A 17824-nucleotide genomic window follows, 5' to 3' on the forward strand; every position below is an offset into this window, starting at 1 on the left:
TTCCCCTCTTGCTCCTTTCGTGATGAATTGAGTGGAGGTTTGCTCCGTGCAGTTAAATTTTCCCACCTCTGCACTGCTCGCACGCCATCTTTTGGGACAGCATTCGTTTTTTTCTGTATCTTTTGTTTCTCGTTCTGCGTGGAACAGCATGAGTGAAAGCTCCATTCTTTTTGTGCTTGCGTTCATCTTGCACGTGCTGGGGCCTTCCTGCACCATTTCTAACATTTTTTTTTGTCTTGCTACCTCAGCAAACATTTCAACGTGTACTTGCAACTAAAACAACATGTGTACTACTGGTTAAGTACTTGTATTTTGCCTCAAATGTGCCTTATATTTTCTTTGTTGTAAGAAATGGGGACATGTATGACTTGCGCCAGAAGTTGCACTAGTTTGGAACGGTTCTGCCTATATTTACTTTCTTTTTGACAAATCGTTTCAACTTTTGGCTGGAAGGCTGAATCGACTGATGGGCGGACAGCAGACAGACTGAAATTCTGGCATTTAAGTAGCCCAGGAAAGGCTATCACCTTTAAGAAAGTCACTGTTTATGGAACCTTTGCAGTTGCCTGTGTGACCTGGCGGTCCAGATGGGTTTCACGGAACGGGCCGTCGAGGCATATCAGCACCTGCAACATGTCGCCCTCTTCAGGCATGTGGTCAGTATGGGCTACTGATAAGAACTTTTGTTTTATTTGTTTATCTTGTTAGATCGTTTATTGTTCACGAGTGAGAGCACTAAAAATGCCTTTCCTGAAAAAAAATTAAAAAACGTAATTTTGAATTTTGTGAAGCTTCCTGAGTGAGCGAATGCTGGGCCAGCAAGCTGGAAGATGGTTTGTCTCCGTTGCTAGGAAACGCCCAAGATCGTTGGGTGCGCACAAAGCGGCTTGCCTGGCGCCAACAGGCCCCGTCTCTTTCTTGTTTGTTCTTGCCTCTTTCATCTGCCTCATTTGACTGTCTCTGCTCATTGCTGTCGAACGCAGATGCCTGGTCACTCTCGTACTAGTACCACCACATGCACCGGTGGAGTGGCTGCTAATTTTTTTCAACAGTTTCTGGCTCTTTCTACGACCTCAGTGCTGCATGTGGAATTAAGTTCATTGCTGCGAGTTTGGATGATCTCGTCTAAACAGTTCACCTTTGTGGAAAATCTTTGTTGTTTTTAGATTCAATTTTTCAGTTTCATGTACTCTGAACACGAAACTGGAAACTGGAAACTGAAAAATTTCTACACGAGTTTTGTGCAGATCTTGCTGCCACTTTTACTACAACATGTCTGTTGTACTAAACTAAGTGAAGGCAGTTTCAAGAAAGAGTTGCCAAATCCGCCCCAACTTTAAAATGGCCTCACTTTAAAATGTGAAGGCATCTGTTGGCGCTTGACTGTGAGAAATCATTGAGGAGGCCAGCTCAGATTTTAGAGACCAGTCTGTTGAAAGAGGCATTAAGGATACTCAAATGTTCGAAAGAACTTTAGCTCAACAGAAGTTTTGTAAGGCTGTTTTGTTCTTCGTTCGTTCTTTGTTCATTCATTTTTTGGTGGCCCTAAACTAAATTGTTTTCCTTCCTAGAGACACTTTCGTGTGTGCCTGTTTGCATGTGTGGCGATTCCGCAAGGATTTGACTGAAGCAATTATTAAGTTCTTTTCGGGTTGTACTGTCTTATTCATTCCTCAAACATTACTGGGCTTACCTACATGCCACTGTTGATGCACCCTAGATGTGAACAGATCTGGTAAATCCGTTGCAAAATTTCTTCCCTGTCCTCTGTTTTGTACAAAAGCAAACAAAACTTTTGAGGTGGAATGCTTATTGTGGCTGGCACCATGGTGCTTTGTTAATTGTTGTTGAAATGTATGCAGACTCCCTGCTCCTTTGCCGTTGCAGCAACCCGAGGTTGTTCAGAAAGGGAGACTGGCCCGGTCGCTCAATTTCCCACGCCTCAAGATGCCTTTCCCGATGATGTGCTGCGCTGTCGTCAAAGAGGTGCGACTTCTCCTCCTTCAGTACGCAGTTTGTTAAGGCGCGGTCACACTAGCCCGACCATCGGCCGATTTGGTCGGCCAACACCGTGTCGGCGAGCTGTCGGCGGCCATGTCACACCGCGCCGACGCCGACCGTTGCCCAACCGTCGGCGTCGGCGAGAAATCGGCGAGGCGTCCGTGTCTTCGTGATGTCGGCCGACGCGCTTGTCACACCGCACCGACGGCCGCGCGACGTCCCACACCGACGGCCGCGCGACGTCCCACACCGACGGCCCCGCGACGGCTGACTCCTCTCCGCCGGGGATCTCTCTTTCTCTAGTCAAACTTGGAGTATCGTGTCGCCGCAGCACGACTGAAGCCATTCGTGCGTACTGGCGTGTGCACTGCTTGTACTGTATGTACTCCTCAACTTCTTGTTAGATTACGGACACAGAAAAAAGCTGTGCGCTGCTGCTGCGGCAGTAATAATATGGATGTTAACACCCGGCGAAAAGACCTCTGTAGCACGTAAAATATGCATATAAATTAGTGCGTACGTCAGCAGAAATTTTACCTCCTCTAATGGAGAAGGCCGTACTTTGCACCATGGTACCGCATTTTCTAGAAACACGGTGCGATTAAGAAGAGGGAAATTAATTGTTGTGGCTCAAGACGCCACTCGCTGTTTCGAAGGAAATATTTCATTGCAAAGGTAGTTGCTTCTCAAAATCACGCGATTCCCAAATTGGATGCGCAAACCATACCCCTTAAACAACCGCTCACACACACACACGCGCAAAAAAAAAAAAAAAAAAAACTCACCCCGCCGGGAATTGAACCCCCAACTTCAGCGCACGGGCGCGACGCGCGAGAGCACTGCGCCTTTGCCCAAATAGTGCTTCACCGCGAAATAGCCTGGGTAATAGATGGAGGCCCATCCTTCCGTGTCATACGTCGGTGTTTACTAGCTGGTTTACAGAATTCCTGGCTGGTAAACTGAAATTTCTTAAATAGCGCTTGCACAGCAAGGTTCCCCGAAGCCCCCACAATAGCTTATCGCCATCAACTCCGCTGCTTCGCGAAAGCGCTCGCAATAATGTGTGTGCACGGCTGCCGGCTGCGACTGCGATTTCCCACTGCGGGGATAGTGCTTGCTGTACTTTGGTTTTACGTTTCACATGAAAAACCTTGGCCGATATTGATGCCTTATTACCCAAATTACCCTACGTAACTCTTCTTCTGCACGAAACTGACCTTACATTTTCTACAGGCGAGCCGATCGCACACGCATTTGCAGGTTGCAGCTCCGGGGTAGCGGCGTCGCCGAAGAGCACGGCCGAAGCCTCGAACGCCAAAATATGGATTGCATTAGCGCTAGTGTTGAGTTGTATGGGCTTCGTGGACGTTACTGAGTTTATTACACTCCAGAAACTATCAAAATAGAGCCGCATTCATTGCGGCACGAATGTTGTCGGGGAGCAGTTTTCGCTTCTCGGTCGATTCCCGACGACGCGTCTGGCGACCGGTCAGACGACCGGTTTTGTTGGCGTCTTCGGTCGGCGAGTCAGTCACACTACGGCGACTTTCCATCGGCCGACGTGTTTGTGGCGCTGTCGGCGTAGTATGACAGCGCGGTCGGTCAACTCGGCAGTTGGCCGATGGTTTGGCGACTCGTCGCCGTCGCCGTCGCGTCGTCGTCGCCGTCGTGTCGGCCTAGTGGGAACGCGCCTTTAGGAGCCCCTGAGTGCTGGCACAATGACCGTATTTTGGTCCCCATGCATATGATGCAATGCATCGCGGTCTTGTCGATGAAAAACGGGGCCACTTTACATTTTGGTGTCTATAGTTGAGCAGTGAGGAAGTGTCGTTGTTTATGTTCAACCCTCACGCAAACCCTCACTTCTAGAGTGTTATGAACATGCAAGCATGCGTGGTGGCAACTCACACACAAAACATTTGCAAAAATTTCGAAGTGGGACTTATTGGATAAATATCCCCTTCAGTCACCGTGTCTCCATACGGAGACGCAGAGCAGTGCGGCTGATGTTTGAAACCTACGGAAGTGAAAGGTAGCACCATGTGATGTGGAATGGCGAAACCGCACTCATAAACATCGTTTCAAAATGGACGCCACCAAGTTTTGTGGGAGCTCCGGTGTGTTGCCGTCCTAAGTTCTCTTTTACTGTGGTGTACATCATTTATAAAGGCTAAAACACCTCTTTTATGCGAAGAAATTATTATTTCACCTCCTTGCTTGTAAACTGCCTCAGGATATTTGTTATGTTTTATAGGGAAAAGCAGGATGGAGTAATAGCGGTAATAGTGCCTCCGTATCAGGACGCGACGCCATTTGCGTAATAAGTATTTGAGAGACTGAACTATTTTTTCTTACCTCTAGACACTTGACACTGCTAAACCTCCAAGTATGGAATTTTTCTGCAATGAATATAATAATTAGTGACTAAAAGGGATATGTGAAATCATAAACGCTCTGCTGTGTACCAAGTCCCCTTTAAAGTCTGCTTCACTACTGTACATGATTGCATTGCTGGGAAAAAGAATTTTTAGGAGCAATATAAGTGGTCTGACATGAAAAAAAAAAGAAGGCCCTAGAGCCTTCCTTGCATGCAAGACTGTATCCCCACGGATTGCTACATACACCAAGCCTGCTTCACTACTGTACAGAAAGGGTTTGCAGGGAAAACATTTTACTAGGGGTAATATAAGCAGTTTGATATGAAACCATGAAGGCCTTGGGGCATTTTATTGAGTGCATTTTTGCAGGCGGTGAGGTGTGACACATCAAGCATTACAAATGGACAGAGTCCTCATAGAGTCCACATAGATGGGCAATTAAAAAATAATTACAGTGAGCACAGTTTTCCTAGTTGTTTGTTGCCATGGTTGACTGTCCTCAACCCTTTGATTGATTGATTGTGGGGTTTAACGCGCTGACTCTACTCAGGCGAGAGGCGTATCGTAGTGGAGGGCTCCGGATTAATTTTGACCACCTGGGGATGTTTAACGTGCGCCGAAATCTCGTACTCATGCGCGTGTTTGCTTGTTGCCTCCATCGGAAAAGTGGCCACCGCGGCCGGGAATCGAACCCGTGACCTCATGCTCATGTCATCAGCCCTTCCTGTCATAATTGTGACATTGCTCCTTATTGTGGCATGCGCATACAATTGTATCCTCTTGAGTGCTTCTCTCGCAGGTATTTTGAGAGCACTGTCCCTGTTTGCTGTTATTTCTTCCCTTCATCATTTCATTTATTCTTTGTTTACATATTTATATGCGCTACATTCTTTCTTGTCAACCCTTGGGCCGCAGGCCCTGTCGGGCACCCTGCAGATGTTCACCCAGGGCACAGCCGACCTGGTGCTGGACATGTGCTCCGAGTACTGGGACGGCCGCGACCTGTGCCCGCTGAGCGACTCGGACCGCAAGCGCATCCTGGACTTCTACCAGCGCTCCAGCCTGACCTCCTACTGCCTGGCCTTTGCCTACGCGCCCCTCCTGCCCTCGCTGCTGCTCAACCCCGCCCTCGAGGGCAGCTACCTGCAGCTGCCGCCAGACAGGTATGCTGGCGCTACCACCAAATCCCCGTCTAATACCTCTGTTACTGCCTTCTGTGGGGTTGACCGCATAGGGTGGCAAGCGAGTTTTTGCTTTGCTCACTTTGGTACCCAGTGGTGACCAGAGATGGTGGCTTTCACCAGCAAGTCCCGGATACTAGTATCTGATTATAAAGCAGGCGTTCAGGTTAATTTGCTAGTGTTTTTTTTTTTCCAAAAGGGAGGTTTTGTGGGCTGAAACTGCACCTGGGCTCTGATTGTGCACCACAGTGGAGGCTCCGGATTAATTTCGACCTTCTGGGAATCTTTAACCCTTTGATGCCCAGTGTTGCTCAGGGGCAACAACCCAAACAATGTTTTTTTTTCTCTCGCACTTTGTGTTTTTTTTTTTACATTTAACACCATCTATCAACAGACAAAGGATGCGGGACCTTCGAAAATTAAAGAAGAGAGGGCAGCACGTACTTCCGTGGAATAAAAAGAATATTGTTTGTGCGTGTCAACTCGCATCGAGCCCGGGTGGCTCAATGGGCTAGTTACAGGTAGCCGGAATTGTGCAATTTCGTTGTTATCACAAATGATAGCAATACAAGCTTTACGTTATTGTCTTTACTCAAACCATAAATCATGGTGATCAAGGTAGCTCTCTTGTTCAAGTGATATATGGGCATCCAGTGCCCAGTGTATCCCAGTGTCCAAAGTGTTCTATTGTCCGTCGTAATAAACCAAATTTTTTTTCTGACTTTTGTGTTAGAAGCTATTGTAGATCATAAAAAAAACTCCTCACCTGCTTAAGCAAAATAATAATAAAGTTTTGGGCGTCAAAGGTTTAACGTGCGCTGAAATCCCGACACACAGGCATTTTTGTTTTCCACCTCCATTGGGAAAAGGGCTGGCATAGCCGAGATGCAACTCACGTCACACGTCTTAGCCAATGAGCCAATGGGTTTTGCCAGTGTTAGTGAGCACGAGCATTGCGTTTGAATGGAAACAACACTTTGTGTTCCCTACACTTGGATGTAACAACAAGTAGCAAAGCATCCTTGAAGGGAATTTGCAGTACTATCTGTGATACCAATGTGCACTGCCTTTTCCACCATGTATTGTTAACTCAAATAGAGACCTCCAAGTATACAAAAGCATTGGCTTTTGCTGCAAGGCATGTGCCAAGTATGACTAAGCAGCTCAATTTCAGGACGAATGCAAGAGGGGGCAAAACAGGGCAGTTGTTAAGTGTGCCTTCTCTATGTTCTCCCTCCCTTGTTTCTTCTAAGTTTGTGTTACCTTGTTAGTTGAGTAATTTGGCACTTTTTGTTACACATGTCCTGCCTTGCTCAAGAGGAAGTGATGCCTTAGTGGACGGGATGTCACCAGTGATGCCACCACCAGTAGGGACCTCGTTACTGAAAATGATGGTGTCATTTTCGATTATGACTGCTGATTGCAAAGGGACATCATCATTGGTTATGTTACAATCAGGGGCGGAATCCTTAGCTTTTTTCATTTCGTGTCCACCTCAAAGTGTCCATTTTAAAAGCAAGCCCTGGTTGGTTGAAAGCCGACAAGCTAGGTCTGACTGCACAAGCCAGTGAGGTCGTTTGTTTCTATGCACGGCATTGGTCAGAGGCCCCAGAAGTGCAACTATGTCATGATTAAAACGGACTTGAAGTGGACATTTTTGAAATGGACACAAATCAAAATTGCGCCCCAGAAGTGATTTCGTAACTGGAAGCAACGTTACTTTCAGGGTCATCATTGCATGTAACACCTGTGCAAAGCAGTAGTGAGGCAGCAGTTTGTATGTGTAACCAAGAGCTGAGAACTACTGTATTTCATCATCATAATAATCGTCATCAGCATCATCGTCATGCTATTTGATGTCCAAAGCAGGACGAAGGCCTCTCCCACTGACTCCGCACTGCTCCTGTTTTATGCTGCCCGAGTCTATTCTTTGCCATCTAATTTCCTCATTTCACCCCACCCTAAGTAGTTATCGGTCTCACCCTATTTCACCCCACCCTAAGTAGTTGGGGCGGTTGTCAGTCCTCCGCGTTACATACCCGGCCCAACTCCAGTTCGTTTTCTTGATTTGAGCTGAGACATCGTCCACCCAAGTTTCTCCCAGACCCAGGGTTTCTCCCAGACTCTAGGCTTACTATCTGCACACTCGTGCCCGATGACACTACCAGCTGAGTTCCCCCTGGTCCTCCCCCTGGTGCAGCAGCCACCTGTTCCGGTCGTCGGGCAAGAAGGTGGGCGGGGGGGCCACGTCGCTGGGGGCGGGCGGGGGCTGCCTGGTGGTGGGCGGCCTGGAGGTGGACAAGGGGGGCCCCCGCAGCCACCACCTCAGCTCGGACTCGGTGAGCCACGAGGAGGAGCCCGCGCCCGTGGACGCCGCCAGCCGGGAGCAGGCCCTGGAGGCCACCGTCGAGCGGCTGCGCAACCAGGTCTTCATCGGCATGGTCACCATGCAGTACCAGGCGTGCCCGGTCAGTTTCCCTACCCCACTTCCCCCCCCCCCACACACGCACTAATACCCCTGCCACACGGCAAATTTAATGTCATTCCCATTGAATGCCGTTCGTCTGACTTAATGCCATTTTCTTGACGCGCTGCTACACGGCCAAAATTAATGTCATTTGCAAATGGTGGCAGTTGCAGTGGGTAAAAACTTGTGTAGAGAAAATATTTTACTAAGCGCTTCAATTTTAGCAAAAACTGAGTGAAAAGAGCTTAAATACCTTTACTGCACTTTTGAATGCACTTTAAGCACACTTGGAGCAACTCATTGAACAGGATTGATTTTACAACTCTATTCGCCTTGTTTCATATGAATAAATAAATGACAAAAAATTGTACACATGTAAAAATATGATACTGCTACTGATGCTTGAGTAATCTGTTCTTGGTGGGCATTCCCACCGAGTGTCAGAACGTTAAAACACACTGACAGTGAATGTTTAAGCGCATGGGCTGAAACGTAACTAAAATTACTTTTAAAGAGCAGCATTTCTGCTGATCAAGGTTTCAACATTCTCTGTCAACTTGTCTCGCATACTGTGCAGGACTTTGTGAAGCTTGTGGAGCAGCTTGAAGATGCCTGCATTCGATTTGTCCACTTCTCCAAAGAGAACGAGCTGCGAAGCAGGGTAGGCACAGGTTTATCACCACAATTGTCGTCGTCATCATCATCATCACCACCACCACCACCATCATCATCATAATCATCAGAACAACAACAGAAACCTATAATTCCTTCCTTTTTATTTTACAATCTTTCCAGAATTGTTGTTTGATAGCAAAGGTTGTTTGATAGCTTGAAAGAAGGTAGCACACAGATATTCTGTCGCCACAAGCTAAAACCACAACAGCGACAATGCTGGAGTAAAAAAAAAAAGTCGGAATATCATGTCCCACACTCAGATTACAAGTATCCGAGCTATTTTACCTTTGTTACTGTTTTTGCTGAACTAACTTGAGTCGAGGTACAACCTGTTGATGACTTTTCTGAACATACTTAAAGGGTCCAAGAGAAAATGCAACTTTGTTTAACTTTAAAGAGTTAGTCTTCAGTACCTCACTCAGCTTCATTCCGGCCACGAAAGACGTTTTTTAACCGATAAAAACGCAAGAAATACTTGAGAACTTTCAAATTTCGCGCCACAGTGACGTGTTATCGGCTCAAGTGACGTCATATGGGCCAGCACTAAAAACATAATTTTCAGTGGGTTAGGTGCACGTTAGCATTCAAGTGATTCGATCAAACGGAACTGACGGCCCCACTACAATCGTCCAGTCACGTGTCCTGGCGATTGATTAGTTCGGCCGCCGTCAATCGCCCAAACAAGATTCTGTGACGTCATAGAAAAGTTGCTGGAAACCGGCTAGCGAGTCGCCACAGCTCCACACATTTTCTTTAATATCTCCGTTATTTTTTGGAAGTTTGCAATGAAATCAGTATCATTTTTTATCAGGACAAAGCAGCCTTTCTAATAAACCAAACTTGTGTTTTGTCTTCATGGCTCCTTTAATTTTAAAAATTGCGCTGCATTGGCCATCGCTGGCATTCTGTGGCTTTGCGTGAGACATAAAATTCGTCATTTTCACTTCTTTTTGTGCCCGTCTCGGCTATCTTTGCGTCTTGTGACCATCCGTTCAAGACTTGTAACCCTTGACTGGTTGCTGCAGGGATTCTCCGAGAAGATGGGCTTGGAGTCTGGCTGGAACTGCCACGTCTCGCTCCTCAGTGATAGAAACAGGTGTGTTCCCTTCAGACGTCACTATAATCGTCACACTCAATAATACCGTAAAAGCTCGTTAATTCGAATTCGCTTAATTTGAACTTACAGTTAATCTGCACTGAATCCCTGGTCCCGGCACAGCCCTGTATGTTTCAATGGGGGAAAACTCTCGATAATTTGAATGCGTAGGTATCCAGAACGGTTACCTAATTCGAACTGAGATTGCCTGGTGTCCATCGCTCGTCGCAGAAGATGTCGGCCCAGAAGGATTACCATATTTTGCAAATCCAAACCAAACCAAATTTACTAGAGATGTAAAACAACAAAACAAAACAAAAAACAACAGCTTGGCGCGCGCGATACGCTGCTGCAATAGCTTATTTCGCTTCCACAGCGGACGAATACTTTTAATTTTGATTTCCTCGACCCTGTCATTTAAATAAATGAGTTTTTGAGCATAAAAAGCGTCATTATGTAAAAAAACCATCTGCCAAGAACGTGTAGTACAGTAAAACCTCATTACAAGAGACACTTACAAGAGACACTTGGTTATAAGAGACATTTGAATGAAAGCGGTTTGGTTGGTTTTCCTATGTTCGCCATGTTAGCAACATTGCATACAAGAGACCTTGGTTACAAGTGACACGTTTTTTGGTTCCCTTGAGTGTCTCTTGTAAAGTCGTTTTACTGTAGTGCCTAGTTAGCAAATGAGTTCAGAGGTGGGTTCTTTATGTTCTGCCCACGCAGTGTGGCGCGAAGTCCATTCATTCAGGCGTCCACCCGCTAATTCGAACTCCGCCTAATTCGAACACTTTTATGGTTCCCTTTGAGTTCGAATTAACGAGCTTTTACTGTACAGACCGGCAACCCAGTGAAGCTTGTTTGAAATAACTGCTGCTGATGCAAATTGCCACAGTTTGAGTTGTCACTAGTTTAGTGTGGTAGCACCCAGTTTGACTAATCGGTCTTATTGCCTGTGTCGAAAGAAGAAAAAAAATTGCAGAAACTCTGAAGGGGGAGCTGTCAGATAAATTTGCAAGCCACTTTGCTACACACCGAGCTTCTTTAAAGTTGGCGCCAGTACTACACACAGAAGCTTTGCTGTGAAGGCATTTTTTTCTTAGAGGCAACATAAAATGTCTAATGCTGTCAAATTATGAATATCTTGCACCTTGTGTTAAATACTTCCATGAGGTCCCATGTAGCACTGCAAAGCACTGAACAAGTTTAATTGCTAAGCACAGAGGCATTGCTGAGAAGACATCATTTTCAGTTACAATACGAAGCTGTGAAGGCCCCAGCGCCTTTTATTAACAGCGTTCCCTTATGCAGCAAAAGTGTGAAACATCAGGCACTATGGATAGGCAGACTGTTTTCATTGTTGAGTCCAAATGTTTATGCGTTTCAAATCGTTTCTCCTAGAGCTGACAGCATTGCGTCGACCTGCCATCAATCGCACCTATCAGCAAAGAGCATGACCTCGGTGCCTTCGACTAACCAGGCAGTGACGGTTGATCCGCACGCAGTAAGCATCTTGGACGGGAAGTCGGTGAGTGTGCTGTGCTGTGCACATGCTTCGCTTGTTATCAAAAGAGGGAAGAAGCAGCTTGCTTCTTGAGAGTACAGTCCAGCTCTTGGTGTAGTGTGTTGGCACAATGTGCGCACCAAAATTGAGAATCGGTACATTCAAGCAAGAAAATCTCTGTGTCCACTGCATGTAGTTTAACTTCCTGTAAATTTACTGTGGCTCAGTAGGATGAAAGTTGGGCAACTTTATGTCGGCTCGTATGTCTAAGTCAGTGCTCAACAGACGTAAAGCACTGCAAATTCAGAAAAACACGGAAGGGAGCACTGTCTTATCGTCTGTTTCTGTGTTTCATGTGTAAAGTGCACTAACCTACAAGCCTGAGTAAAGTTCATCTTGCTAGGGTCCTACTTTCTTCACAGGTTTTCCTGTTTGCAAGTTTAATCCAATGACTTTTCGTCGAACAGGGCACCATCTGCTTTGATTGCAATAAAGTATTGTGGATTAAATACTCTAGCAGCTTAGTAAAAATATATGGGAAATAGCATCTCGGTAGATCATGTGTGTGGCATTCGAAAGCCATTCCTCATGTTGTCACTGTACCATGTAAACAGTAGCAGCTAATCCATTACTGTAGTACTGGTTAATAGCTAATGTGTAAGTTTAACTATTGCTACAGTTAATACTGTGGCAGTGGTTGTTAGCCTTCAAAATATCTAGTTGTAGTAGCCAAATTGAATCATGGCATGATCAACACGAACAAAATAGCCTTTATTCACTAGGTGCTGCTGTTGCTACGTTCACTTCATGGACAGAAGCAAAGCCCTGAATTGGTTGGGGGAGCTTTCACTGTCACCTGTCAAGATGAACAGGCCTGCCATAAATGGTCGCACATGGTATTGTAGATTGCTCTGCTCTCTTGGGGCAAAAAATCAAAGCTGCTTTCATCTAATGAGAAAGATTGTTGAAACGCAAAGCTTTCTCTACGTGAAATTAATTAAGTGGGGGTTTGCGAGTGATTTGTTTGAATTTGATTTATTTAGAGGTTCGGGTAACTTGGAGTAAATATAAACTGCTTTGGCTGTGTTGGAATGGTGCAATTAGATAGACATCGGCTTCATAACGGCGAGGGACCCAGGGTGCGTTCCAATTTACCGTTTAGACAGCTTAGTTGCCGTCTCAACGATTGTAAGGACATTACTATAGTGCAGTGCCCTTAGTTCACCCATTTTATCAGTGGACCGTATTAGTTTTGTGCATTTTCTGGTTGTGTGCGTTGTTTGTACCGCCTTTATAGTTGCCTGGTCACGCCTTGTGTTTTTTCTACTTTTCTTTCTCTCATTTGCTCCTTTAATATGTACCGCTGTCCTTTCTTTCCCTTTCATTTCCCATATCCCCTCCCCCCTGAGTAGGGTAGCCAACCGGACAGTATTCTGGTTAACCTCCCTGCCTTTCCTATACTATTCCTTCCTTCCTTCCTTCCTTAGTTGCCGTCTTCGTGGACAGTCCGCCATGTTGAGCCCCGTTCCAATTTGAACGAAGCAGTCAACAAAGACTGCTTCGAGGAGACAGCATCGAAGTCAGCAACGATGCAGGCTACCTTCCTGTCTAAACTAATAAGTGACACCAGCGCCACCTTTTTGCGTAATAATGTTGAAACAAAAGCACTTATTCTTTTATTTAATATTTAGTATAAGTTACTAGGGATGAAAATGACTTTGTTTAATTTTTAAATTACGTAACGTTTGTAATAACAACGGTAATATTAGTTACGAAACTTGCGGCTTGCGCATCTCAACATGTCTGCTACGACGCTGTCGTCTCCGCTGGTGTTGCGTTTGGGACCGCGGCGCCGTTCCAATTTTATACCTTTAGACGTCTAGTTAGACTGCTTCGTAGGCTGTCTACCAAGCTGTCCGCGAATTGGAACGCAGCCCCAGTTTCGATTCCGACCACAGGAAGCGTTCTTGTTTTTGTTTCATCATCATCATCAGCAGCGGCAGCAGCAGCAGCAGCAGCATCATGTGCCCTCCAATTGTGTAAGATTGGCTTTTCAGCAGTGTGTTTTGCTTATGACGCTACCATCAGGGAGACCAAGAAAGCTTTGCTTTAGTAACTTGGGGCAATGTCTCTGCAGTTACTAAAATGTCCCTGCAATTATGTTCCCTACAAAATGTCCCTACAAAATGTCCCTACAAATATCCCTACCATGTCCCTACAATTACCAAGAAAGCTTCGCTTTAGTAACTTGGTGCAATATTCGTACAATTACTAAAATATCCCTACAAGTATGCTCCCTACAAAATGTCCCTACAAATTTCCCTACAATGTCCCTACCGTTACCAAGAAAGCTTTTCTTTAGTAACTTGGAGCAGTGTCCCTACATTTACTGAAACAGTGGTGCTCCCTGTGTTGTTTGGTGCAGGCTCCACCGCGAAGCATCAGTGCCCCCAACTTGGTCCACTCTGAGCTGATCAGCGGCAGTCGCTACGGTGACTCTCCGCAGTCTCGGTGAGTTATCTGACGAATCGTGCCGGTCTCTTCACCCTCATATGCTCCAGGCAACCTTGCACGTCTTGTTCATCCACTGTCAAAGGTGTTCCTAACTGCACATTGTGAGTTCGTAGTTCATCAGAAAAAAATGTGCGTTATCTGGGCTTCGAGTGTTGCTGTTCCTTTGCGATCAAATTCAAGAGGTGGATGAACGAAAGGGTGTGCAAACCATAATGACAAGGAACGGAGCACTAAAAAGTAATTTATCAACCTCCATTCACTCACACATGCTCGAGGAAGTAAAAAATTGGAAAAATTGGAAAAATTGGGGTTCTAGGTACGAAGAAGTTATCTAAATTCCAAGTTGCCACGCATCAACGTTGAAGTTGTTGAGCATTGGCCTATGCAGTGCGTGGGGGCCAGTGTGAGGACAGCCCCAGTGCATCCAGAGGGAGTTACCACCTCTATGATAAACAGAAGTCACTAAAAGATCCACATTAGTTTTGTCTAGATATTTTTTGTCACCACTGAGGTTTTAAACTGTTCCGTGTTTAATGTTAACCATCCAATCCAAACCATTGGGTTTTAAACAAGACCAAAGACTTGTGCACTTGTTAGCATGATTCATATACAGTGGAATCTCGTTGATAAGATTCGGCATAATACGTTTTTCGACCTAATACGTTTCTCTTTTTGTTCCCGGCTGGTTTTCCTTAGAAACAATGCATTTCCGTGCGTTTAATACGATCACATTGTTGCCGAAAATTTGATAGTATGATCGCAAAAGTGTATCCTGACCGATTTTTCTAGATATTTTACGTTTATTCTTCAATATACCAGCTCAAACGGCATTCCAACAAGCCACGATTTGAACGTTGCAGAGCTGCTGAGGCTGCGGCAGCGCTGGCTTCGCTACGAAAACTTCGCTGCCGGGCATGGCCGCTCCGTTTAATGATGGTAGTACGTCGGGCGATGCCCCGCGCCATCTAGCGAAACAAATCACAATCAAAAAAGGTGTGCAACGTGAACAATGCTCTCGGCAGGCAGTGACTTTCCTTCTCGACTTCTAACCATACTCCGTGCTTCCCACACTGTTCTTCATTCTCTTTCCGCCTTCTTGCTGTGTTTGATGGTGCTGCTGTGGTTCTGAGGCTATTTTTTTTGTTCTTCTCTGGCTTCCTTGTTGCTGTGTGCGATGGGGATGCCAGCCTTGTGACAACGTCGAGGAAATGCAAGGCGCTCCGTTTAAAAGAAGCCAATTCGAAGAGAACCCGAAGAAAAGGCGCGTGGACTTGGCATGCGAGCTCAGTTTGCCAGTGTCTATGCTAAACATTATTCTGTTAGCAAGAGTAACTTTGAAAGGAGCTTTAGGTTTTTGGCCCTGGCGTAAAACGAGGGAGTATCAGCAAATGAAAGATGTCATGCTTACGTGGTTCAGAAAGTTAAAGCGACAGCGGTGAACGTCAACGGGTCAGTTCTACGCAAAAAAAGCTAACATGGCGCTCTTCTTGGACATTGACCACTTCCAGGCTCTGGCAACAACACAGATTGTCTTACAAAACAGTGTCCGGCGAAGTGAAAAATACTGCCAGCTTCCTTTTTTTAAATGCAGAGCATTTCAGTAACTCACGATGTCACCCGCGTTGGCGTCCGTAGTCCGCACCGCACCCCTCCCTACTATATAAAAAGAAAATACTATCCGGCGCCCGGTTTCGATCCCTCGACCCTGCGGGCAGAACGCAATGTACATGGTGCGCTTCCCACTACGCCACAAAGCCGACACGGAATCGGATGCTACCAACGCGCCTTATATCGTTGACTCATTCAAATTACTGCTGACGAGCGCTTTCTCGTCAGCAGTTGCCATAAGTGCAACAACATTAACGTAACGCAAACTACTTAACGTTGTGCGCCCCCGGAAATGCTCTGCATTTGATCGTGCCCCTCGCGAGGGGGATGTTTATACAGGAACTCCTACTTCTAGCGGACTCTTGGCGCCCTCTTTCTGCCATTGTAGAGACTATGAGGCGGTCTTCGAAGGGCGCCAAATTTGAATTCTACAAAATCGATTTCTTTGGTTGACCATTTCACATCTTTAGCGGACGCTGGATGGAGTAATTCAGTCTACGGGCGGTGTAGTGAAATTTGGCTCCGCAAAAATTCAGAACAAATCGCCAACTTTCAAATACGACGCAACAGAAACTCAGTCGCACTCTCGTCGCCCCGGCGTTCTTTTTGTTGTGGCCACCGTCTCGCCCGCTCCTTGTGCATTTGGTGCAAAATACCAAAAAAGTTGTCTGTAAACGAAATAATTCGGGCAAGCAATCAGCGACTCGCTTGTTCCCGGCGACACCACCGCGTTTAGGTAGTTGCTACCATCGCGACCCACAGCTCTTACATACGCAGCCACCTAACGCCAAGGATGGTGCAACTGATGCCGAGAAAAGTACGCTGTAAATTTATTACAGTAATATTGTTGCTTTTTGCAGCCACTAGAGGCGACTTCTCAGCCTGTTCATGAGCCATGCCGAGGACAAGTGGAACGTGCCTGCCCGGTACATGACAGAATGCTCGCTGAAGCGCGGCTTCCCTAGACGGTGGCGCTAGTGTCACTAAATTTCCCTTTAGTATATATTACTATGAAACCGTATGAGTGACAAGCAGCTGAAGGCCATGGCATCCTGGACGACGCCACCCACTCGTGGTGATCAACGCTGCAGTGATGAAGACCAACCACCGCTCAATTTTTCCTTTTATGTTTCAGAAGAATTTACTCCTGGACATTGAAAGAAAGAAAGTGCAGCACAAATTGACCTGGTACTTGAAAGTTGCTCCACTAAAGTGAGTTGTTGACGGAGTATGCGTATTTTCTTCCGTATTTTAACCTATTTGGATAATACGATTTTCACATAATACGTTTTTTTTTTCCGGATCCTCGTAAAAAACGTATCAACGAGATTTCACTGTACACACTAAGGTGCCGCACAGCACTAGAACGGCAATAATTTCACTTTCAGGGACTTGTTGTTGCTGTAAACATCTTCATTGTAAAAACAGGCTACTTTTCGACCAAGTGGGTTCTGTGTGTGAATTTTATCGCCTTTGTCCGTATTCTAAGGACAAGTGCCAACAAGACTGCGGATACACCGAGTGCCGACGAGTCAGACCCGCTGTGGACCCACGGCGATTCTGCATGCCCGTCCCCCAGCAGTGCAACCGAGAGCAGCACCGATAGGGGCGCTCCGGTGGCCTTCGATATCTCCAACAGGGTCAGTCGGTTTGTTGGTGCAATGCCTACTGCGTACAGTGTTTGGTGCGTTGCATAAGTACGTGCACCTTCATTCTGTAGATAAGCTTTGTACCGTCAATTTGCCTCCTGGACTCGGCAAGCATAAGGAAACGATCCTACGTCATTTGCTGTCACTCTACATTTTCGGATAAAACTGGTCGCTTAGTTTGTGATGTACCCGAGTATCTAGATCATCTTGTTTGTGAATTTGCAACTTTATGCACTTTTGCACATCATTGTTCGGAACCCACGAGAGAGACGACCGACCTGTTCAGCAGCAAGAATGGAACTCTGCATTCCCGACGGCCTCGGAGCACGTACGCGTTCCACGTAAGGCACTCTCTCTCACACGTGTCAGAGTCGCCAGCGGCCCCTACATCTCCCCTCTTAGACTATAACAAAGGTATACGCCCGAACGCTATAAGTTCAGTCTTTGCGGGGGGCCGGACTGCTCGGCCAGATCTCGTGCGATAGTTGCCTGGAGACTGCGCCGAATCTGGAACAGAAACTGTCCCAGAAGTTGGCGATCTCCCGGTACTCTCTTCTTCCTCGTGTCCCGTCCACTCTTATGCCTCGTGTGACGCCGAGTCCTGCGTCGCGTCGGGCTGGAACCGTACCAAGTGGCAGCGGTTTCTTTGCACCTTGGTGTTTCGTCCACGAATGAGCGAGGCCTTTGAGCTAAACTGAGGAGTGTCGCCGGGCAGTTTAGGTCCTTCACCCATGCACGGTCACCTGCT

At 46.3% G+C, this 17824-nt stretch overlaps 1 protein-coding gene across 1 annotated transcript in view; it reads left to right on the top strand.

Annotated features, from left to right (window-relative positions):
* L(2)k05819 (transmembrane protein 94-like protein l(2)k05819) overlaps positions 1–17824 on the top strand; it is a 51714-nt gene that overhangs the window by 17300 nt on the left and 16590 nt on the right. The window contains exons 13-21 of the mRNA XM_077670283.1: positions 563–656; positions 1888–1986; positions 5295–5542; positions 7761–8028; positions 8605–8688; positions 9728–9798; positions 11203–11329; positions 13731–13816; positions 16917–17067. Of these exons, the coding sequence (XP_077526409.1) occupies positions 563–656; positions 1888–1986; positions 5295–5542; positions 7761–8028; positions 8605–8688; positions 9728–9798; positions 11203–11329; positions 13731–13816; positions 16917–17067 (1228 nt within the window). The remainder of the gene's footprint in view (positions 1–562; positions 657–1887; positions 1987–5294; positions 5543–7760; positions 8029–8604; positions 8689–9727; positions 9799–11202; positions 11330–13730; positions 13817–16916; positions 17068–17824) is intronic.

Source organism: Haemaphysalis longicornis, unplaced genomic scaffold, assembly GCF_048455015.1.
Source record: "Haemaphysalis longicornis isolate Haplotype H1 unplaced genomic scaffold, Haemaphysalis longicornis Haplotype H1 scaffold_5, whole genome shotgun sequence".
In the NCBI taxonomy this organism is placed as follows: Eukaryota; Metazoa; Arthropoda; class Arachnida; order Ixodida; family Ixodidae; genus Haemaphysalis; species Haemaphysalis longicornis.